This window comes from Amphibalanus amphitrite, unplaced genomic scaffold, assembly GCF_019059575.1.
Source record: "Amphibalanus amphitrite isolate SeventyFive unplaced genomic scaffold, NRLGWU_Aamphi_draft 000697F_arrow, whole genome shotgun sequence".
Taxonomy (NCBI): domain Eukaryota; kingdom Metazoa; phylum Arthropoda; class Thecostraca; order Balanomorpha; family Balanidae; genus Amphibalanus; species Amphibalanus amphitrite.
The window spans coordinates 171,222-193,689 of record NW_024882191.1 but is presented as its reverse complement, the minus strand read 5'-3'; the positions used below and the strand labels follow the sequence as shown (position 1 = coordinate 193,689).

The 22,468-nt window shown below is 57.3% G+C and overlaps 1 protein-coding gene across 1 annotated transcript; it reads right to left on the bottom strand.

Annotated features, from left to right (window-relative positions):
* Positions 1-991: 991 nt before the first annotated feature.
* LOC122364782 (zinc finger CCCH domain-containing protein 18-like) lies at positions 992-21,263 on the bottom strand. The gene is made up of 13 exons (XM_043335513.1): positions 21,148-21,263; positions 18,657-19,320; positions 17,856-18,033; positions 17,169-17,422; positions 16,503-16,624; positions 16,462-16,469; positions 16,220-16,383; positions 15,683-15,811; positions 6,140-6,261; positions 3,437-3,777; positions 2,995-3,301; positions 2,571-2,785; positions 992-1,896 (listed from the first exon to the last, which is right to left on the bottom strand). Exons 2-13 carry the CDS (start codon positions 19,304-19,306, stop codon positions 1,519-1,521), a joined length of 2,868 nt encoding a protein of 955 aa, XP_043191448.1. The 5' UTR covers positions 19,307-19,320; positions 21,148-21,263; the 3' UTR covers positions 992-1,518.
* Positions 21,264-22,468: the final 1,205 nt, after the last annotated feature.

The following is a 22,468-nucleotide window of genomic DNA, read 5'->3' as shown; positions in this document are numbered from 1 at the left end:
ATCAGGATCGGACGATTGGACACTTTTAAAAGGAGATCTTTCGTGCCTCCCGGAAATTCACGGGAGAGCAGATGTGGGGTTTAAAAAAAGGTGTCGATATCGCTTAGGTCTGTCATACCAAGACAATGCAGGCCATCAGAGAACTTGATCAGCTCATTTTCCAGATTTCGGGATTAAGTGCCGAACTCGGCGCACAAATCGTGAACTCTTCTGACGCAGCTACAGCGTCGGAAACGCGCAGCTCTTGCGCTAGTGTGTGCTATGATTCGATTTAATGTCTTTGGACTCTAGGGACCAAAAGACATTAATTTAGGCTTTTTCGTTTTTCTATAACAAGCTTGACATCGAGCATTTGCCAGAATCGTTTCTCTCGAAGAGGCCTCAAATGAACTATAATTTGTTTACGTCGGTCAAGAACGTCTCGTAAAAGCAAAAGCGATTTACGCAGAACCCTGGCATCAAAATTGAACGTCACTCTGACGTCACGCCCCAGCAACACGCGCTGGTGTATGATAACGGTTTCGAGGATATTGTAGGAAAAACACCGGCCCGGCGTGGGTCCAAGGGGCGACCAAGACCCTGGTAACGACCATCGGAACGGGTCGCCGCAGCTGGCACCGGTCGGCGGTCTCTGCCACCGGACACCGCGCCCCGGAGCCCGCCCACAGCGGGCCCACACCGCGCCGCGGAGCCCGCACGGAGCCACATCGAGCCCGCCCGGACCTCCACCGGACACACCGCGCCCTGGAGCCCACCCACAGCCTCACCGCGCCCTGGAGCCCACCCACAGCCTCACCGCGCCCTGGAGCCCGCCCACAGCCTCACCGCGCCCTGGAGCCCGCCCACAGCCTCACCGCGCCCTGGAGCCCGCCCGGAGCCACACTGAGCCGCGGAGCCCGCCCGGACCTCCACCGACACACCGCGCCCCGAGGCAGACCTCCACCGGACACCGCGCCGCGGAGCGCGCCCGGACCTCCACCGACACACCGGCCACTGTCCACCGGGAACTCTATTCACGATAAAATGTAGCCAACAGGATACAGCGAGCGATGTGTTGGTCTACAAGAGCCCCCTCCCCCCTCCCCCGAATGTGCAGTCCCTGGTTCGTGTCTGTGCCCTCCGTATTCGAGAACACGGAGTTCACACTAAATCGCGCCGGACAAGGCGTGCCGGGTATGATCGATGAAATCAGCGGCCCGGCGTCCGTCTCTGGCGCCTCCGCTGGACGGCAGTCGCCGGACAGCTCGGCCCGACCGGCGCTGGCACACCGGCCGTTACTGGGACCCGGCCGGCGCCCACAGCTCGGCCCGGCCGGCGCCCGCACACCGTCCGTTACTGGGACCCGGCCGGGGCCCGCACACCGTCCGTTACTGGGACCCGGCCGGCGCCCGCAGCTCGGCCCGGCCGGCGCCGGTACACCGGCCAGGGCCCCGCTGTCGCCCGGGCCGGCGACCAGCGCTCCGCTCCCCGGCCACACACACAGACACACAAACACCTCCCCGAGGCCGGCCAGCGGCGCTACACCTTCTTGGGCACGTCCAGCTTGGTGCGCTTCTTGGAGATGGCGTCCTCGACGGCCTTGAGCTGCTTCATCAGCTCGTCGCGCCGCGAGGTGGACGGCTTTTTGGTGACGGGCCGCGGCACCGGCGTGGGCCGGGCGGTGGAGGCGGCGGCGGCGGCCGGGCCGGCGGCCACCGCCGGCACCTTGGCGGGCCGCGCGCCGGCCGCCGGCTGGTCGGCGGCGCGCTTGCGGGCGCTGCCGGCCGGCGGCGCGGCCGACTCGGGCTCCGAGTCGTCCGTGTCGTGCAGGCCGAGCCGGTCCACCACCCGCTGGCTGGGCTGTACCGACGACGGGCCGCGCAGTGTCAGCTTTATCTGCTTCTTCTTGCCCGCGTCCTGGAGCACACAGACAGACACACGGATAGCAGGGGTCAGTTGGTGACTGGGTGCCGTAGGGGAGGGGGATGGGCGTCCTGACACATGGGTAAAGGGGTCAGTTGGTGGCTGGGTGCCGGAGGCGGGGGGCGGGGGGTGCTGGGCGTCCTGACACACGGATAGCAGGGGTCAGTTGGTGGCTGGGTGCCGGAGGGGAGGACTGAGGCGTCTTGCCACAAACACACACACAGACGGACAGACAAATTGTCAGCTGATGGTAGAAGGCGGGCCGGGTCAGGGTGTCCCTCCACTTGCATTAGAACACATAAAGGATTCTTCATGGCTCCGAGTGCAAGATAAGGATATCTTTTCCAGGCGGGTTACTTGAAAACCGAGCGACGAAGCAAAGGTGTCATCCCGGTTCTTCCTCCACAGACCCTTAGACCCCGGACCACCCCCTAAGACCCGTTCCGTCCCCTCAGACCCCAGTCAGTCCTTCTCAGACCCGGTATACGTCCCCTCAGACCCGGTATGCGTCCCTCAGACCCGGTATGCGTCCCTCAGACCCGGTGCGCGTCCCTTCAGACCCGGTATGCGTCCCCCTCAGACCCGGTATACGTCCCCGGCCAGACCCGGTATGCGTCCCTCAGACCCGGTATGCGTCCCCTCAGACCCGGTGCGCGTCCGTCGCTCACCGCCAGTGCGTCGATGGGCCGCCGGTTTTGCTGCGGCTCGTAGCCGGCCGGGGCGGCGCGGGCGGCCGCCGGCGGCGACCTCACGGCCGAGGACGCCGCGGCCGGCGGCGGCGGAGGGGGCGGGGGCGGCGGTGTGGGCGGAGCGGCGGCGGGCGGCGACACGGAGCCCCGGTGGCCGGCGGCCGGCGGTTTCCGTCCCGCTGGAGGCCGCCGTCCTGGAAAGTATACAAACGGGATTAGTCTCTGTAGGTACAGACAGCCTCGGTGCGCGCGGAACAGGGTGAGTGGGCAAACGGTGAAGTACATTATAATATGTGTCAATATCTTCTAATAAAACAAGTGATGGCTTGTACCAGAAATAACAGAAAGTCCCCCACGCCCGGCGGTATTCTGCGCGGAGCCGGCTGCGCCGCCGGGCGCTCACCTTTCCTGTAGCTCGGTGACGGTGTTCGGGACGGGGAGCGGCTCGAGCCAGACGACGAGCGGGACGAGCGAGACGAGATGCTCGTGCTCAGCGAGCGCGAGCGGGAGCGGCGCCAGCCGCGTCCCCGTGTCCGCGACCGGGAGCGGGACCGGGAGCGGGACGGCGAGCGGGACAGGGACGAGTCCGAGTCGGACGAGTCGGACAGCGAGCGAGACCGGCGGCGGCGCGGCGCCGGCGCCGCCTTCCGGCCGGCCGGCGCCGGCGCGCGGCCCGGCCGGCTCGGCGCCCTCTCCGGCTTGTCCCGGGACTGGACGGCGGCGCGCGCCGCGCCCCGGCCGGCGTCCGGCGCTGCCGCCGGCCGGGAGCCGCTCTTGGTGTCGGCGCGGCCCGGCCGACCGGCGCTCTCGGGCGCCGGGCGCCCCGCCGGCCGATGCCGGCCCGCTCGCGACTCGTCGCCTCTGCCGGGCGGCGCCGGCCGCGACTCGCGGCCCTCCGCCTCCCTGTGCGGCGCTGACCGCGGCTCGGGCTCGCGGCCCGGCGCCCTGGCCGCGCGGGCCGCAGGTGGCGGCGGCGGCGGCGGTGGCGGTGGTGGTGGTGGCGGCGGCGGGCGCGCCTCGCGACCGGCGCGCAGCGAAGGGTCGCGCCCGGTGCGCGAATCGAACTCGCCGGCGGCTGCGGGCCGCTCGCGCTCCTTGTCGCGGTGCCGGGCCGCGCCAGAGTCCGCCGACAGCATGGCGCCCATCGTGTGCGACGGGTACCGGCCGCCGCGGCCGGCCGACGACACTGCCGACGGCGGGTCAGCGTCAGGCGAACGGGGTCAGGTCACACTGTTTGGGGCGGGGTCAGGTCACACTGTCTGGGGCGGGGTCAGGTCACACTGTTAGGGGCGGGGCAGCTCATACCAACATCGGTCGCACCGGCCGCTGGGCGGTGTCTTGTTTTTTTTTTTCTTATAGTATGACAGATCCGCCAAGGCCTATTTGAGAAGGTCGATATCGACGCCTATATAGCTTTTATCAATAAAAAAAGGAAACACTGAACACTAAACGGCAAATTAAAGTAAATGATAAGAGCAGACTGATATTTGGGTGGCAGCAATAGCACATTAGAAGTAAAAATTCCTGAGCTCAGGCAGCTCCGTTCCGTCGTTCCCGTCCTCAGGATAGTCAAATTCTTCTCCACACCTAAACCCCCTATTCCTGGCCGAACGGGCACCTTATCCGAACTTCCCCATGGGCCACACCAGAAGCAGGCCGATGGCGGGTGGCGGACTTTAGCGGGCTGGGTGGCTTTAGCGGGCTGGGTGGCCAGGTCCGATGGGCTCAGCCCCGGCGGATCACCAGCGTGTCACAAACAAAGCCCAGGCTATAGTGGTTCGACAGCATATTGCTGCCCAAGGTATGACAATGTAACCTGTAACCGTCCCTCCTCCCCGCTCAGTCCACCCCTCCTCCCCGCTCAGTCCGCCCCTCCTCCCCTCCCTGTGAGTCCGCCTATCCTCCCCGCTCAGTCCACCCCTCCTCCCCTCTCAGTCCGCCCCTCCTCCGCTCCCTGTGAGTCCGCCCCTCCTCCCCTTTCAGTCCGTCCCTCCTCCCCGCTCAGTCCGCCCCTCCTCCCCTCCCTGTGAGTCCGCCTATGCTCCCCGCTCAGTCCGCCCCTCCTCCCCGCTCAGTCCGCCCCTCCTCCCCTCCCTGTGAGTCCACCTATCCTCCCCGCTCAGTCCACCCCTCCTCCCCGCTCAGTCCGCCCCTCCTCCCCTCCCTGTGAGTCCGCCTATCCTCCCCGCTCAGTCCACCCCTCCTCCCCGCTCAGTCCGCCCCTCCTCCGCTCCCTGTGAGTCCGCCTATCCTCCCCGCTCAGTCCGCCCCTCCTCCCCTTTCAGTCCGCCCCTCCTCCCCTCCCTGTGAGTCCGCCCCTCCTCCCCTTTCAGTCCGTCCCTCCTCCCCGCTCAGTCCGCCCCTCCTCCCCTCCCTGTGAGTCCGCTTATGCTCCCCGCTCAGTCCGCCCCTCCTCCCCGCTCAGTCCGCCCCTCCTCCCCTCCCTGTGAGTCCGCCTATCCTCCCCGCTCAGTCCGCCCCTCCTCCCCTTTCAGTCCGCCCCTCCTCCCCTCCCTGTGAGTCCGCCCCTCCTCCCCTTTCAGTCCGTCCCTCCTCCCCGCTCAGTCCGCCCCTCCTCCCCTCCCTGTGAGTCCGCCTATGCTCCCCGCTCAGTCCGCCCCTCCTCCCCGCTCAGTCCGCCCCTCCTCCTGCCTCCCTGTGAGTCCACCCCTCCTCCCCGCTCAGTCAGTTCAGTTGCAACTCCAACCCCAGCGGCAGACTAGTCTGTTAACTCATCCCTGCGCCGGCCGAGACCAGTGACTGTGTGTCAACTCCATCCCCGCGCGCCGGCCGAGACCAGTGACTGTGTATCAACTCACCCCTGCGCCGGCAGAGACCAGTCTGTGTGTGTCAACTCACCCCTGCGCCAGCCGAGACCAGTCTGTGTATCAACTCACCCCTGCGCCGGCCGAGACCAGTGACTGTGTATATCATCTCACCCCCTGCGCCGGCCGAGACCAGTGACTGTGTGTCAACTCACCCCTGCGCCGGCCGAGACCAGTCTGTGTCTGTTAACTCACCCCTGCGCCGGCCGAGACCAGTGACTGTATATCAACTCACCCCTGCGTCGGCCGAGACCAGTCCGTGTGTCAACTCACCCCTGCGCCGGCCGAGACCAGAGTCTGTGTGTCAACTCACCCCTGCGACGGCCGAGACCAGTGTCTGTAAGTCACTATTAACTCACCCCTCCGCCGGCCGAGACCAGTGTCTGTGTGTCAACTCACCCCTGCGCCGGCCGAGACCAGTGTCTGTGTGTCACTATTAACTCACCCCTGCGCCGGCCGAGACCAGTGACTGTGTGTCAACTCACCCCTGCGCCGGCCGAGACCAGTCTGTGTCTGTCAACTCACCCCTGCGCCGGCCGAGACCAGTCTGTGTGTTAACTCACCCCTGCGCCGGCCGAGACCAGTCTGTGTGTCAACTCACCCCTGCGCCGGCCGAGACCAGTCTGTGTGTCAACTCACCTCTGCGCCGGCCGAGACCAGTCTGTGTATATCAACTCACCCCTGCGCCGGCCGAGACCAGTCTGTGTATCACTATTAACTCACCCTTGCGCCGGCCGGGTCGCGGCGATCGCGAGCCGCTGCTGCCGGACCGGCTGCGAGACGAGCTGCGACTGCTGCCCGACCGGCTGGCCGACGAGAACGAGCTGGACCGACTGCGGGAGGAGCTGCCGGAGCGGGCACGGCGGCGTGGGAACACCGGGCCGCAGGCGGCGGTACACACAGCGGTACAGACGGCGGTACAGACAGCGGTACACACAGCGGTACAGACAGCGGTACAGACAACGGTATAGACGGCGGTACACACAGCGGTATAGACAACGGTACACACAGCGGTATAGACAACGGTACAGACAGCGGTACAGACAGCGGTAGGGGAAGTTGGGGCAATGCCGGAGTTGGGGCAAAGCCGAAATTCGAGATATTTCGAAAACCGTAAGACATGGATGCCACCTGTCAGTGATGCTCTGAAGCTTAAGTGACTACAATTATCGCATGTTTGTTACGAGTCGTCATTCGGAATACTTCGACTGTGAGGGCGCCAAGAGCGTTTTCAAGGTACGTTTCCCTTGTACTACATGCGCCTTTGAAGCTGCATTTCTTACTCATTATGCTACCGTTTGTCTGGCCAATTCGGTCAAGTAATCTTTAGCATGTCTTTGCATAAGTGTGCTGCCTATTTGAAATTTATACAGCACGTTGAAAAGTTATGGGCCTGCAAATGAAAGTATGGCAGGCTGGGGTAATGCCGAAAACGTGCGATTACGCACGTGTTAAAAGCACGCTACGTGGACTTTACTGCTGTAGAATAGCAACGCGTATTTTTAGTCACACAAATTACACTTTCAACCGACACAACGGCCTGTTACCTATAAGGAATGATTTACCTGGCATGTTCTTATTATATCACACAATTATAACTTCCAGGGTGCACCGCGTCCTCAAGCTCTTAAAACGCGTGTCAGCTTTGATCAATTCTGGATAAAGTTTGAGATAAAATGGCAAAACATCAATGTCGGCATTCCCCGTAGATCATTTCTCCCATTTTCGGCTTTCCCCGCAGTCCGGGGCAACGCCGAAAAAGTCACTTCTTTGATATTTTTAGTTTGTGCGCTTAACGGTATGCGAATTCATCAAATGCGCCTGGTATGTTTGAAAGGCAAAAGACTGGCCTCTCGAATGACGCCAACAAGAATAGCTTATGTTGTCTACCTTGCGTGCTACGGACGTCAGAAAAAAAAGTCTTCGGCGTTCCCCCAACTTCCCCTACACACAGCGGTACAGACAGACGGTACACACAGCGGTACAGACAGCGGTACAGACAGACGGGGACAAAAGGCACCATTATTTAAGTTGTCAATCGGGTACCCAATTCATAGTGGATTGTTACGACTTACGATTACCAAACAGATTCCGATTCGGCAATGGATAGTTTAGGCCTAACATTGGAATACATTGGAAGAAGGTAAAACTTTTGGGAAAAGTTAGTCGTGATCGAAACGATTAGACTTAAGCTCCTAGAAACCCTCACCATGGGCAAATCCAAGAATTTCTTCGGTCCGGGGCTAGGACGTGTCATGGGGCGCCATGTAACGATGGCGGATCGCTTTTAGCGCTTTGGTGGAAAGCGGCGCACGAGAAGCATCAATACCTTTTAACGCCGTTCATCTAAAAATATCAACTTCCTCTTGATTTTACATTTTAACCTTGGCCCTGTTCATGAAGTCTGCGGTCGCTGCGGCCGGCCGCAGGTTCTATGCCTCGCCCATTTTTGAAACGTCATCACTCACTCGGCCGCAGCAGCGTTCCATGAACAGCGTCTGCTGCCGAAATAGTTTCCGACAATTGTTTACAACTGACGCACACCGCTAGATAATTTGTTTACAAAATCGTCTCCATGACAACACGGCTTGCGCCTATTTGACTTCAGTGCGCCAAGTTCAGTGCAATTAGTTTTCTTGCGGACCGGCGGTCGCTGGATTGCGGCCGCAGAGATCGCAGCGGCCGCAGCAAGGTGACGTCATACATTCGTCATACTACATGAGCCCCACCCCTTTTCGTGACGTAACAACCCGGCTGGCCGCAGCGACCGCCGGGGTTCATGAACAGGGCCATTCTGTTCAATCCTACCGCTCATCTCGTGCCATATTCATTGGTGCGCTTTAAGCCACCCGCCATCGTTAAATAAACCGACTATAGTGGCGCCGAAACCTACCACTGGGACACCCAAAGCAAGGATACAGCGAACGAGGAAGGAGCAAACACTGGCTACAAACAGCGGACGCGGAGGGGGAAACACTAACAAACAGCGAACGGGGAAGGAGCAAACACTGACAACAAACAGCGGACAATGAGGAAACACTGACAAACAGAGGAAGAGGAAGTAACAAACACTGACAATCAGCGGACGAGGGAGAGCAAACACTGAAAAACAGCGGACGAGGAAGGAACAAACACTGACAAACAGCACACGGGGCGTTCCACGACAAATCGACAAATAAAAAATTAAATTTGCACCCTCATATTTTATTCTTCATTGAAAACTGGTGTAAGGGGTTGTGATGGGCGGGGAAGCCAGCTGTGGCAAGGATTTTTTTCTTCGAACAACGGTTTCCGAGATATAGCCTCGGGCAATTCTTGGAGTTCGCGCTGCAGCCCTATGTTTGGCGGCCTATAACTCAGAAACTATTAGTTTTTTTAGGATAAAACTTCATATGGTTCAACTCACAATCAACCAACAAACATTTTGGCTATCTCGGATTTTCAATTTTTGAAAATTTTGATCACGTGACCTTTTGTCCTATTTTTCGAAAAGTGACCTTGATATTTTCCCCACTGAAAGTTGCAATTTTGTCTGATGACGATTAAAGCCTTATCGATTGTCATTCATACGCGATAGTAAAAAAAGTGGTTATCGCCCTGCGTTGACCTCAGGTCAGGTCATTTTTATGACCTGTCCATTATTACGAGCGGGAGCGACAGCGAGATCTCGAGAATAAATTTAGCAAGATAGCGACAAGCGGTAAACGGTAAAGGGTACACACGGATAAGGTCTATAATTTTACTAAGGTCATTTTCAGGTCAGGTCAAAGATGACGTCACAGGAGCTAAAAGGAAGTCAAAATAGCGGCACTATACATATATATATGAAGTTTTTCTCGAATAACTTTCAAGGTATCCCAGCTAGGAACAAACTAATAGCACCATCGTGATCCTCTCGTCGATCCGCATCGAAACATATGTATGTTGACCTCAAAAGGTCGAAAGGTCAAAAGTTGACCTTAGGTCACGTGATCTAAGGTCAACTTTTGACTTTTCGACCTTTCGAGGTCAACATACATATGTTTCGATGCGGATCGACGAGAGGATCACGATGGTGCTATTAGTTTGTTCCTAGCTGGGATACCTTGAAAGTTATTCGAGAAAAACTTCATAACGTGTTGAGCGCACTCACCTTGACGACTCGCAGTAAACTGTCGGGCCCGCGCGGCGCTCGGCCGGGCGGGGCGGGCCAGGGTCGTGACCTTCCGCCCCGGGGCAGAGGTTAGCCGGCGGACGGTCGTCCGGCCGGCCGCGCGCAGGGGCGGTCGCGCGGGCGCAGAGAGGGGAGGACGAAGTGTGACCGCCACACACCTCCCTCCCCACTTCAGGCTACATCCTCTCGTAGGTGAGCCACTGCGGAGGCCGGCAACGGCGTTGCGGGTAGCGGCTCAGTTCGGGCGGAGAACAAGGCTCCGATTCAGCAGGCTCTTCAGCAGGTGCGTTTTCAGCAGCTTCCAGTTCGCGAGATTCGTCCGGTACCGCGCTGTCGCTCGGCTCCTCCACTGTCAGGTCCACGAACGAGCTCAGTCCGGCCTCGTCAGTCCGACGTGCCGGCGCCGGCGCCGGCCGGACGGGGGTTGAACTGCCGCTGTCCGGACCGCTGTCCACGGGGAGCAGTCGGTCCGGCCTCATCGGACAGGCACGCAGGCGGTCGTGATGCACGATCATAGAACGTTTCCTGCCGTTGACTTCCTTTACGCGGTAGGTTACCTCGCTCTTCAGTTGGAGGACCTCGAACGGTCCAATCCACTTGTTGGAAAGCTTTGGACTGACACCAACTTTTCTGCTCATGTTAGACACCATTACAAAGTCCCCCGGAGCGTGTTGACGGAATCTGACAGTTTGCTTCTGCCGGTGGTCACGCCTGCTGGTTTCCACCTTCTCCTTCACTTGGTGGCGCAGCTCGTCAAGCTCACGCAGTCGTGACCCCATCTGACTGTCGTCTCGGGTGCGACCTGCTGCGAGTTCCGTTGGAGTTGTGGCCTCGTAGCCGAGCAGCAGCATGTGAGGCGTCTGACCTGTTGTGTCGTGTACGCTTGTTCGGTATGCAGCCATGACGTCCGGGAGCCTCTCGTCCCAGTCAGCATGGTTCTCTGACACGTAGGCCCGGAGCATGTTGCCGAGTGTTCTCATGAACCGCTCTGCTTGCGGGTTCCCCTGTGGGTGATAGGAGGATGTTCGGCTTTTCTTTATCCCAAATCTTGCGCATAGCTTACGGAAGAGCTCAGACTCGAACTGCTTCCCTTGATCCGAGTGAATCTGACGCATAACACCGAAACGGCAGATGATCTCGTCCATAACAATCTTGCAGACGCTCTCGGCATCCTGACGCTCCATCGGGAACGCTTCTGTCCATTTCGTTGCCTGGTCTGTGACGACAAGTATGTACTTGTTACCCCTCCGGCTGGGCGAGAAAGGTCCGCAGATGTCGATAGACACGAAATCCCATGGCCGCAGTGGAACCGGAAGCGGTTGGTGTGGGGCCCTGTCGCGTTGGTCCGCCTGCTTTACATGAAGGCATGTTTGACATGTATGGCACCAGTCGAGGACGTCTGAGATCATTGAGCTCCAGAAAAACCGGTCTTTTACTCTGTGCAGCGTCCGCCTTCCTCCCTGGTGACCCGACATTGGCTCGTCGTGCGCTAGCCTCAGTACTGCAGGTACCAGGTGGGCCGGCACGACAATTTGATCGCGTTCTCGACCGCGAAACTTGTGTCTGTTAATCAGCAGGCCGGCTTCGATCCTCAACGTGCCTCTCCTTCTCCACAACTGCCGTGCTCCCTCCGGGGCAGTCTGAGCCAGCCTGCCGGTCGCGATGCCGTCCTTGACGTAGCGCAGCGTGTCGTCCCTCTCCTGCTCCTCCGGCGTCACCAGAGCCGTGTCTGTTAGTTGCACCGCGCTGACCGGCGCACGGGACAGCGCGTCAGCGTGAGGAATGGACTTCCCAGCAACGTGCTCTATGTCGAGCTCAAACTCCGAGAGCTTCAGAGCCCATCTGGCAAGGCGTCCCTTCAATTTGTTCGATGAGGCCAGGGCCAACAGCGGGTTGTGGTCCGTTCTGAGGACACATCGTCTCCCGTAGATGTAGACCCTGAAGTGCTCTACGGCCCAGACCAGTCCCAAACACTCCTTCTCCGTAGTAGAGTAGTTCCGTTCAGCCTTGGTCAGCACTCTGCTAGCAAATGCAACGGGTCGGCCGTTCTGAGACAGGATCGCTGAAATCCCAACATCAGACGCATCAGTGGTCAGCTCAAAGTCGCTGTCCATCTTGGGGTACACCAGGACTGGAGCAGTCACGAGAACGTCCCTCAGGCGTTGGAAGGCACCGTCACACTCGGTAGTCCACTTGAAGACGTTCTTGAAGGAACGGTCAGCCTTCCTCTCCAAGAGTTTCAGCAGCGGCTTAGCGATGTCGGCATACTTCTGACAGAAGCGTCGGTAGTAAGATGTGAGGCCAACGAACCTCTGCAGCTCCTCATGCGTTGTTGGTGTCGGGTAGTCACTCACGGCCTTTAGCTTGGCTGGGTCTGGCCGGATTCCGAGCTGGGTCACCAGGTACCCCAGGTAGCGCACTTCCCTCTGGGCGAAGCTGCACTTCTCCAGCTTCAGCAGCAGACTGGCGTCCGCGAACTTCCCCAGGATTTCGTCCAGTCGTTTCAGGTGAGTGTCGAAATCCCTCGACCAGAGGATGACGTCGTCCACGTACGACAGCGTGTACAGCCAGTTGGAGTCCGCCAGAAGCATCTGGAGCGCCATCTGCAGGGTTGCACCGGAGTTCTTCTGTCCCATAGGCATTCTCAGCCACTCGTAGTGGCCACTGTGCGTCGAGAACGCCGTCTTCTCGATGTCGCGCTCGTCCATCTTGAACTGCCAGTATCCGCTGGCCAGGTCGAGTGTGGTGAAGAAGCTGTTGTCCTGTAGACAGTCCAGAGCATCGTCGATCCGGACGAGTGGGTGCGCGTCGAACTCAGTAACCTTGTTGAGGCCTCGATAATCGATTGTCAGTCGGCTGCTGCCGTCCTTCTTCTTGCACATGACGACAGGCGCGCTCCAGGGGCTGTGGCTCTTGCGGATGAGTCCTTTCCGTAGAAGATCATCGCAGAATTCCTCGGTCTTCCGTCGGGTCTCCCAGTCAGTCCGGCGCGGAGGAATCCGGATGGGCGTCTGACACGGGTCTTTGAGCCGTATGCGGTGCTTCACCAGGTCACACATGCCGACCTCGCCCTGCACAGAGAACGCGTCGCTGCGTTGAAGAAGCACCGCCGCCAGAGCTCGGCGCTGCTCGTCCGTTACGTCCGCCTCAGCCACCTTGCTGCGTACGGTGTCCTTCAGCCGTCGATCTCTTGCCTCCCGCTCCGCCTGACTGAGGCCACTCAGCGTCGAGGCGCGCACCGCCGGCGGGTCCACGTAGCCTGTACATCGGGCGACGGTGCACGACCTGTACAATTTCACATCACTCTGGCCTGGATTGCATAGTCGCAACTGGACCACGCTGTCAGCCCTGATAACGTCCACAGAGTTTGAGACACATAGGCTGTCCCCGTAGCGCTGTGTGAACTTCCCGTCTTCGACCAGGCTGATGTGCTGCCCAGGCACCCACCGAGCGCCGGCCAGTACCCTGCCCATCAACAGCACCTCAGACGCTGCGGGAACCGTGACGTCCGCTGCGAGCTCAACCGGGTGTCCGTCGTCCTCGGCCGGTGAGCTGACCGCTGCTGGCCAGGCAGGAGCATCGGTCCTGGCGCAGCGGCTCCCTGCGTCCGCCATCACAGCTGGGCCGCTGGGCTGCACCGGCCTCTCACCGGGCCCGCCCCCGCTGCTGGGCGCATGTCTGTCGGCCGTGGAAGGTTCGGTCATCCTCATTGTCATGCGCACGAAGTCGAGTGCCACTTCACCGTACAGGGACAAAAAATCATTGCCGAGCACGCACTCCGTATTCACACTGTCAATGATCAGTATTGTGTGACGTTGCGCCGGCAGGTGGCCACACACAATGGTCGCATCAACAGTTCCCCTCACCTTCAGCGGCGTGCCATCAATGGTCACTGGGGCCAAGGCAGGGTGCGCGGGGGGCCGGAACGCCTTGCGCCTTACCGCCGGACAGCTGCTGGTGACGAAGGTGACGTCACTGCCAGTATCAGCCAGCCACGTGACGCGGACGCCATCGATGGTGCCCTGGATCAGCGGGGTCGTGCGAGCCGCCTTAGAAGAGGCTACCACAGCGGGGACCGAGGAGCGGCGGCTCACATCTTCCTCGGCCCGCTGCCGTTTCCCGAACGCCGGTCCGCGGGATGCAGGTACGGACACTCGGAGCGCCAGTGGGAGTATTCACCACAGTTGAAACAGCCCTCATTCCTCCGGCGGCTCGGCGTACGGCGTCTGTTGGAAGGTCGGCCATAGTCGCGGCTGGGACGGAACACACGGCACGCCTGCATCTGCTCTTCCATCATCTGGATCCTACTGGTTAGTGCTGACAACGCAGAAGTGTCGCTGGGGTTGGGACGGGAGCCAGTGCTCCAGCTGTCCGACTGGTCTCCTTTCGGAGGGCCATGGACGGCACCTACGGCGGCACCACCTCCTGCCGACGTCTCGATCTGCTCCAGCTTCCTCGCCTCCAGGAGAACCTCCTCGGTCGACCACGTCGGCTGGTAGAATGAAAGAATATGTTTTCGCGACTTGTCTCCGATCCCCATCAGGAACCGATCCTTCACCAGGCGTTGGCGGTACGTGGTGTCCTCCCACTCGGGGTATGCACGGGCGCACAGCGTTTCCAGATCGTATAGGAACGTCGCCAGTGATTCACCGGGTGCCCGAATTCGCTGATGAAATTCCAATGCGTATTGCACCGTAAGTCCGGGTGCGTCGAACTCGGCTTTCAGCTTTTCGCACAGTCGCCTCCAGCTGTTCCGATCGTCATCTGAGAGGCGCATCACAAAGTCGAACGCTCGGCCGGTGATCGCTGGGAGGGCCATCACCGCCGTGGTTACGTCGTTGGGTGCCGTCGGCTCCGTTTTCGTAGTGTCCCAGTTACAAGCGCGGGCAATCACTTCCATCTTGCTAATCCATGTCTTCACGCTACCACTGCCGTCAAACTCCGGTAAGCGATAGTTCTTCGCCATAGCCATGGCCGGCACTTTTCCGCTGCCACCACGTGTTGCGCGCACTCACCTTGACGACTCGCAGTAAACTGTCGGGCCCGCGCGGCGCTCGGCCGGGCGGGGCGGGCCAGGGTCGTGACCTTCCGCCCCGGGGCAGAGGTTAGCCGGCGGACGGTCGTCCGGCCGGCCGCGCGCAGGGGCGGTCGCGCGGGCGCAGAGAGGGGAGGACGAAGTGTGACCGCCACAATATGTACATAAATATGGTATAGTGCCGCTATTTTGACTTCCTTTTAGCTCCTGTGACGTCATCTTTGACCTGACCTGAAAATGACCTTAGTAAAATTATAGACCTTATCCGTGTGTACCCTTTACCGTTTACCGCTTGTCGCTATCTTGCTTTATTCTCGAGATCTCGCTGTCGCTCCCGCTCGTAATAATGGACAGGTCATAAAAATGACCTGACCTGAGGTCAACGCAGGGCGATAACCACTTTTTTATTATCGCATATGAATGACAATCGATAAGGCTTTAATCGTCATCAGACAAAATTGCAACTTTCAGTGGGGAAAGTATCAAGGTCACTCTTCGAAAAATAGGACAAAAGGTCACGTGATCAAAATTTTCAAAAATTGAAAATCCGAGATAGCCAAAATGTTTGTTGGTTGATTGTGAGTTGAACCATATAAAGTTTTTATCGTAAAAAAACCAATAGTTTCTGAGTTATAGGCCGCCAAACATAGGGCTGCAGCGCGAACTCCAGGAATTGCCAGAGGCTATATCTCGGAAACCGTTGTTCGAAGAAAAAAATCCTTGCCACAGCTGGCTTCCCCGCCCATCACAACCCATTAGACCATTTTTAAGCAAAAAATAAAATATGAGGGTGCAGGGCACTTGTCGATTTGTCGTGGAACGCCCCACACGAGGAAGGAACAAACACTGACAACATACAACGGACGAGGAAGGAACAAACACTGACAGTGACAACATACATCGGACGGGGAAGGAACAAACACTAAAAAAGGGGATGAGGGAGAGCAAACACTGACAACATACAACGGCAGAGGAAGGAACAAACAATGACATACAGCGGACGGGAAAGGAACAAACACTGACAAACAGCGGACGGGGAGGAGCAAACACTGCGGACGAGGGAGGAGGCAGCACTCACAAGGAGCGCGCCGACGAGCCGGACGAGTAGCTGCGCCGCCGGCGGCCGCCCTTGGGCGACTTGGCGCGCATCCACGGGTCGACGAACTCGTCGCCCTTGCCTCGGCGCGCGGTGGCCACCTCCCGGTACCTGTGCACAGGGGACGGGCCGGACGGGGCCGGGGCGCCGGTCAGACGCCGCGCGACGGACCGGATGGGGCGGGCGGCACCGGGGCGCCGGTCACACACGGCCGCACCAACACACCGCACTGCCGCCCCTTCTGGTTATCACCAGCCGCTACAGAGGTGAAATTACGCCGTACTTTCACGGTGATGTGGACCATTTATGAGCATCACAACACTGGGATATCATACAATCATCTCCGCAGTTACTTCAGCCTTAAAAATACTGCAAGACAAGGACGACACAAAGGCCGTAACCGGTTTGACAGAAGCTGCAACAGAAATAGTGAGCATTAACAGAAATACGTCAGAAACTCTCTGCGCATCACCCAAGACGACGCTCCCGCCCGTTGCCGCTGTGGGCCGGCCGACTGACCGTTCCGCCTTCCAGCTGCGCTCCGGCGGCGGCGACGCTCCGAAGCGGCGCTCCTCGCTGAGCCGTTCGCGGGAGGCGGGCCGGCGGCGCGGCGGGCCCGCCGGGTAGCCCGGGTGCGGCGGCGCCACGCGGCCGCGGAACGGAGCGCGGCCCGGCCGCGGCGGCTCGGCCGGCGGGTATCCCGGAGCCGGGCCGTACGGGCCGGGCGGCGGCCGGCCGCGGAACATGGGCGGTCCGCCGGCCAGGTAGGGCGCGCCCAGCGGCGGCAGCTCGGGCCGCGGCGGCCGGCCCGGCAGCAGCCGCCGCGGCGGGTACGGCGGCGCCGGCGCCACCCGGTACACCTCCGGCGGCGGCGAGCGGCGCCGCGGCTCGTACGGGTCGTACGGGTCGTACGGATCGACGAACCTGCCCGGCGACAGACGGTGGCGGTCAGACGGGCGGAGGGGAGACGGGGGAGGGGGAGGCGCCACGCTCCCAGTCCACGGCTGACCAGCCGCGACGGCGCCCGACGGGAACAAAGGCCATGCCTATGTCTGAACATCGAAAGGACAACATCCCGGTCCCAACGGACCGAGAAATCATTCGGCTACGTCAGCGGGCTGTCACTGACATGTAAAAGTAAGCCAAGACAGTTACTGATTAACTGGCCAGCGCTGCGGCTCCCGTTCAAAGCAAGTAGTGGAGCGCGGCGCGGCAGAGTCGCCCGGTGCGGCCGCCTGTCGGCAGTGCCCGCCACTCACCTGGTGCAGTTCGGACCGGCTGACCACCGCCCGGCGGCGGCGTCCTCTCTCTCTCTCGCGCGCGCGCACGTCTCGCCCCGGCGGCGCCTAGCGGTCCTAACCAACGGGACACTGTCCCACTGTGAGTTACTCTGGTTACTCGCGGTCACCGGACAAAGAATGACTGGTCGGTCGGGCGGGCGCGCGCGCTGGGCCGGCGGCCGGCTCACCCCCGGCGGCGGTACGCGTCCTCCTTGACGGTAGGGCTCGCCGGACGCGTGTAATAGTCGTTCTCCTTGTCGAACTCGGCCTGCGCCAGGCTCAGGTTCATCTTCTTCTCCTCGAAATCGACGTCTGTCTGGCGCCGCTTGGAGGCCTTCCGGACGCGCTCTTTGGCCTCCCTCATGGCGCGCTCCCAGGCGGTCTCGAAGCCGGGCCCCGGCCGGGGCGCCGGCTCCGGCGGCGGCGGCGGCGGCGGCGCGCGCTGCAACACAGATTGCCGGTCACCGAGCGGTCGCAGACGGCACGGCGCTCCCAGGGCCGCCGACCAGCCGACTACCGGCCACTCAGACAGGCCGACAACGCAGCCACAGTCGGCTGAAACGCTAAATACATCCTATGCTGTTCACATGGTAGACCGTAGACAGAGTAACATTTCTTTGGACCTGCTACACTTGGCAAATGATAAGAAAAGCTGGAAAAGTTCTATGAAAAATCACGCTATTCAGCAGCTAAAATGCTAGGAGAGGGAGTTATTTGCCCGAGTCTGCCACTCAACTACCCAACATAGCAGTAACATTGACGACATGGCCTATTATCTACAATGCTCACTGGCTAACCTGTCACCCACAATATAGTTAAAGTTTTAGCCAATGAATTGATATTTGTAATTCCTTTGGAAGCATACTAATTACTACCTTATCTTCATCATCTTTATCCTTATTCTTATCCTCGGCTTTTTCTTTGTCCTTATCCTTTTCTTCTTCTTTCTTCTTCTGCTCCTCTTCCTCGTCTGATGGTTTGGGCGGCGGAGGCGGCTTGGCCGGCGCAAACATGTTGTAGTTGCCCTTGTCTGTCACACCAGGGTGGATAAATCTGCAGATGAAAAAAAAGATACTGACACTAGTTGGCGATAGAAAAAAAATCACGCGGCGTTTGAATAAGCCCTCAGCCGAGCGCCCATGACTGAGGGGCCGCCTCGTGCGTTTCACTGCGCCTATTGGTTTTCGAGCTATCGGCTGGGGGCGTTTAACGCCCCCCCCCCCTCCTCAGCAAACGGCGGGTGGCGAAATGCCCCAGCAACTGCCGGGATACAGCCGTTTCCTTCTTATAAACTATAAAAAGGAGATGCCAAGGACATTTTTTGCAGCAAAAAGAAAGCTATTTGAATAGTATGAGTAAATAATTTTGATTTCAAAATCCAAGTTATGCTGTAATTCGAAGCTTGTTGCGGGTTTCCAATAAAAATACGTCTTGATGAGACCGAGAAACTTTGTTCCTTATGTTGCGACGTCAAAAAAATCGATCCATAACCCCTGTTTCGACTGAAACAGACAAAAAAGCTCACAGATAGTAGAAATTAATGTAGTGGGTATACGAAGTTTCATGTCAATCGCAGCATCAGCCCACCCTTCCGCCCGCCTACCGCCAGCCATCCCGCGCCCGTCAGTGGCCCGGCCCCGCCCCGCGCCGCGCCGGCTGCACGGCGGCGCGCTCACCGGCAGCTGATGCCCCATGTGCACTGGCCCTTGTTGAAGAAGCGGCAGATGGACTTGGGCTCGTTGCGCAGGTTCTTGTCCTCGTCGTCCGAGATCTCGCCCTCCTCCAGCGAGTCGTCGTCGTCGAGCCGCGCGCCGCCCGACGGCCCACTCCGGCCGGCGGGGACCTCATCGTCGTCGGCGCACTCGCCGTCCTCCCCGTCTCCGTCTCCGTCTCCGTCCCGGTCCCCGTCTCCGTCTCCGTCTCCGTCCCGGCCCGTGTCCGCGGCGTCGGTCGGCAGCGCCTCGCACTCGCCGGCCGGCTCGGGCGCCTCGGCCTCAAAGTCCAGGTCATTATCGATGGTGAGGTTCAGCGTCTCCTGTGTCAGCGGCGTGGAGCGGCGCGCCGGCGGCGCCGGCGGCGCGGCCGGGCTCTGCGGCGGCGACTCGGGCGGCGAGCCGGGCGTCTGCGGCGCCGGCGGCGGCGACTCGGGCGGCGTGGCGGCCGCCGGCGTGGCGGGCGGCGACTCGGGCACGGCCGCCGGCCCGATCGGGCTGCTGGCCGCGCTCCGGGCACCGTCGTCGGCGGCCGCCGGCGAGAGCGCGCCCAGCAGACTCTCCGTGGCCTCGCGCGCCTCCTCGACACCCTCGCTGACGCTACTGTCGTCCATGCCACCAACCGAGCCTGCCGCAGTGCGAGAAGGGTCTCAGCTATTGGGGGCAGGTGCATAACCTGTTGGATTGGGTTCAAAGAGACTAGCATAGTTCTGGAGACACTAAGTTGCTATATTTTGGTAAGGTACAAGACACATTCTGCAGGATGTTCTTGTTTGAGATATCAATTTTATATTTGGCTTGAATTTTCCCCCTCAATATCCTGGCTAAACAACACTACTTTTATAGAATACTGCCTTATCAGAATTATCCTCAAAACATAGACATCTGGCAGAATCATATAAACTTAGCGATGATCTGGCAGTGATGAGGTGCAACTGTGTGTGCTGCCCGTACTGCTGCCAGATGTGGGCTCCACTAACAAAATTCTGAGACTGATACAGCAGCAATGTTGGAACCTTGAATTTTGGTCCTGGTCCCGGAGAATAAAATTTTGCATTTTTTGCATTTTTAGCGGAGCATTTTGCTTCAACAGCACTGGCTTCACCTGTAATGTTTATAAAAGGAAGGAAACAATTGTGTCAATGTCCTGAAGGACCAGCAGGCAGCCCTTGAAAAGCAATTTGCAGATCTCAAAGCCAGGGATAAAAAAGTGTCAGGATCATGGACCAGTCACTGAAGGAAAATGAGATCTGCAAAAGACCATACGCCATGGTAAATGGTCATGCGAAGAAGTTGTCAGAAAGGTAAGTGACAAAATCTTAACGCTCCCCAAAACTGGCATGCTGGGGGCAAGTAAGGTAGCTGCCCAGGCCACTGGGCAAACATCGGTAAATGTCAAGATAAAGTCCTTAAAAGATTTTAAGGACAATTTTTTTACAATATCATATCATTTGACATCCTGAATCAAAAATTGATACTTACATGTCTCAAAAATAAAAGGAAATAACATAATCAAACCTGACCTAATCTTACCTACTTACCTACAAGTTACAACCATCAAACCTACCAACTTACAACCTAAAATTTATGCTGTTTCATATCTGTATCAAAAGCGCCACAACTGTAGATTGAACCTTATCTTGACATATACCCAAACATCAAGTACCTACAACATACCTAATAGGAGTTAGAAAGGTCAAATATGTCAAGAGCTCGATGAGAATGGTTCCCTACAGACCAAGTGCCAAGTCGCCTCTAAATTCCTATCAAATTAAAGTGACCATCCCACCTTAACATTAGTTTTGAGTTGAGATAGCCAAATTGGTGGCCATGGCCTGAAAATAACGGTTTGGGCATTCAAAACATCAAAAAATGTTTTAATTCTGAGATATCAAATTTCAAACTTGCAGTTTTCGGATTCTAAGGGGCTAATGCATTGGACTGCCCCCTTAGAATTTGTGACGTCAGCGGAGATTAACGATTTTTAAATATTTCACTAAAACGTTTGGTAGCACGCAGTGGTATATGCTGCTTTGCATGCAACAAATGCCACACTTTCAAATAACGTTGCTAGGAACAGCGGAGATCCCAAAAAGTAAACAAAAGTAAAAGTCTAATATCTTGAAAACCTGTGCATATTTTTCGATGAAATTTGGTAGGTATATATTCATTTTCGCTCTTTCTAAACCGAGCGACATCACTTTCATGCCAATTCATTATCTTTTTTGAAGGTGGGAGGGTCCCTTCTTTAAGGTAAGGTAAGGTAAGGTCATAACGGCATGGGGCGTTTTACCTACCCTGGGCGTTTTACACGGTTCGGCGCTACCTACTCATTATTCCTTCGAATTTTCATTTTTATTTTACAAAGCTGAAGCAGCGCGTGAAATCCCTTATCAAAACGTTCAGATGAAAGCCAATACTGCTAACACACACTTACACAGGGACAGGGGCTCACCTGAAATATTTTAATGATAATATTTGCCAAGGCTCTATATACTATCAATGTACGTAAAATAAATATGAATAAAACGTCCAATATTCAACATTAGATGAAAGCGGCACACATGTGCGTCAGTTTGCGTCAGTCCAATGATCGGCGCAAGGCGTGCTAAAGTGACAACGCTACTTTACTGCTTCTCTTTTTGCTATTCTATGACACAAAGACTCCTACAAAAAATATGTAATAAAATGCAACCAGTCGATTAGCTAAACACAGTTTTGCTACTAATTCTCAATGTTTTAAATGACCTAAGTGACCTCAAAAAGTACCCTCACAGCTTTCGCCAATAGGAGCTATTGCCTAATGCCTATTATTCTACAACTTATGAGCCTCTGCCAGATGATGGAGCCGAAACCGTAAGTTACGCCTTTTCACCGGCCGTAGGTAGGTACCTACAGAGTGACCCAGACCCGGCTGGACATTTCTAGAGCCATGGTCGGACCCGGTCTTAATTGGAATCGGAACCAGCTGGACCCGTTCCCCAAAAGTCAATTAACCCGCGCGGGGCTGGGGGGGGTAAATTTACCCCCCCTCTCGCGAATATTTGCAATATCTCAAAAACGGCGGCGCGCAGCGCAGCCAAACTTACAGTACCTTTTCTTACATCAATTTGACACGTTCCCTGAAAAGTTGAGCGAAATCCGTCGGAAAATTTTTGAGAAGTTGACGGTTTAGTGACGTCATGTTCGCCATTTTCGCCTCAAAAACGGCAAAATTTCAAACGCCGCTAACATCTTCATTTTTAAAGGAATCAAGACGTTACAAAAAGGTTATACGTAATTCTACTTTGTCTATCAAATGGCTATCTCGTTTTTTTTAAATTTTGGATTTTGGCCATTTTTTCTTCAAAAAACTGACTTTTTTTGGAAAATGATTATAAAATCCAAAATTTTGAGTCTATCGAAAAAACCGGAATATATGTCAGAGAAGTGGTCTATGTGCACCTACATACCAATTTTTAGAAGAATCGGTTCAAAAATGTGGGAGTTATTCAAAATTTTATGACGTCACGACACACAATTTTTTTTGAAAAATGACTTTTTTGGAAGTTCTAGATCTCGTACGGAAACAAAAATAGCACCATTCGATTCGCCGTGAAAAACTGCATCAGATAGACACCTTTTTAGGCCTTAACAACCAACTTCAAAATTTGACCTCAGCTTGACCTGACCTTGACCTGACCTCGACCTGAAATTCATCCAGAGGTGGTCCATATCACTTATTGAGTGTGCCTATTGAATTCTATGAGTAAACTGACCCATAAAACATGTGTCGC

What these genes read in the sequence shown, in the direction of transcription:
- LOC122364782 (XM_043335513.1), bottom strand. Translation starts at nt 19,306, where the DNA reads ATGGACGACAGTAGCGTCAGCGAGGGTGTCGAGGAGGCGCGCGAGGCC. An exon ending in ACATGGGGCATCAGCTGCCG is followed by an intron (nt 18,034 to 18,656) that starts GTGAGCGCGCCG and finishes TTTCATCTGCAG; the next exon opens with ATTTATCCACCCTGGTGTGA. An exon ending in GGCCCATCGACGCACTGGCG is followed by an intron (nt 1,897 to 2,570) that starts GTGAGCGACGGA and finishes TGTGTGCTCCAG; the next exon opens with GACGCGGGCAAGAAGAAGCA.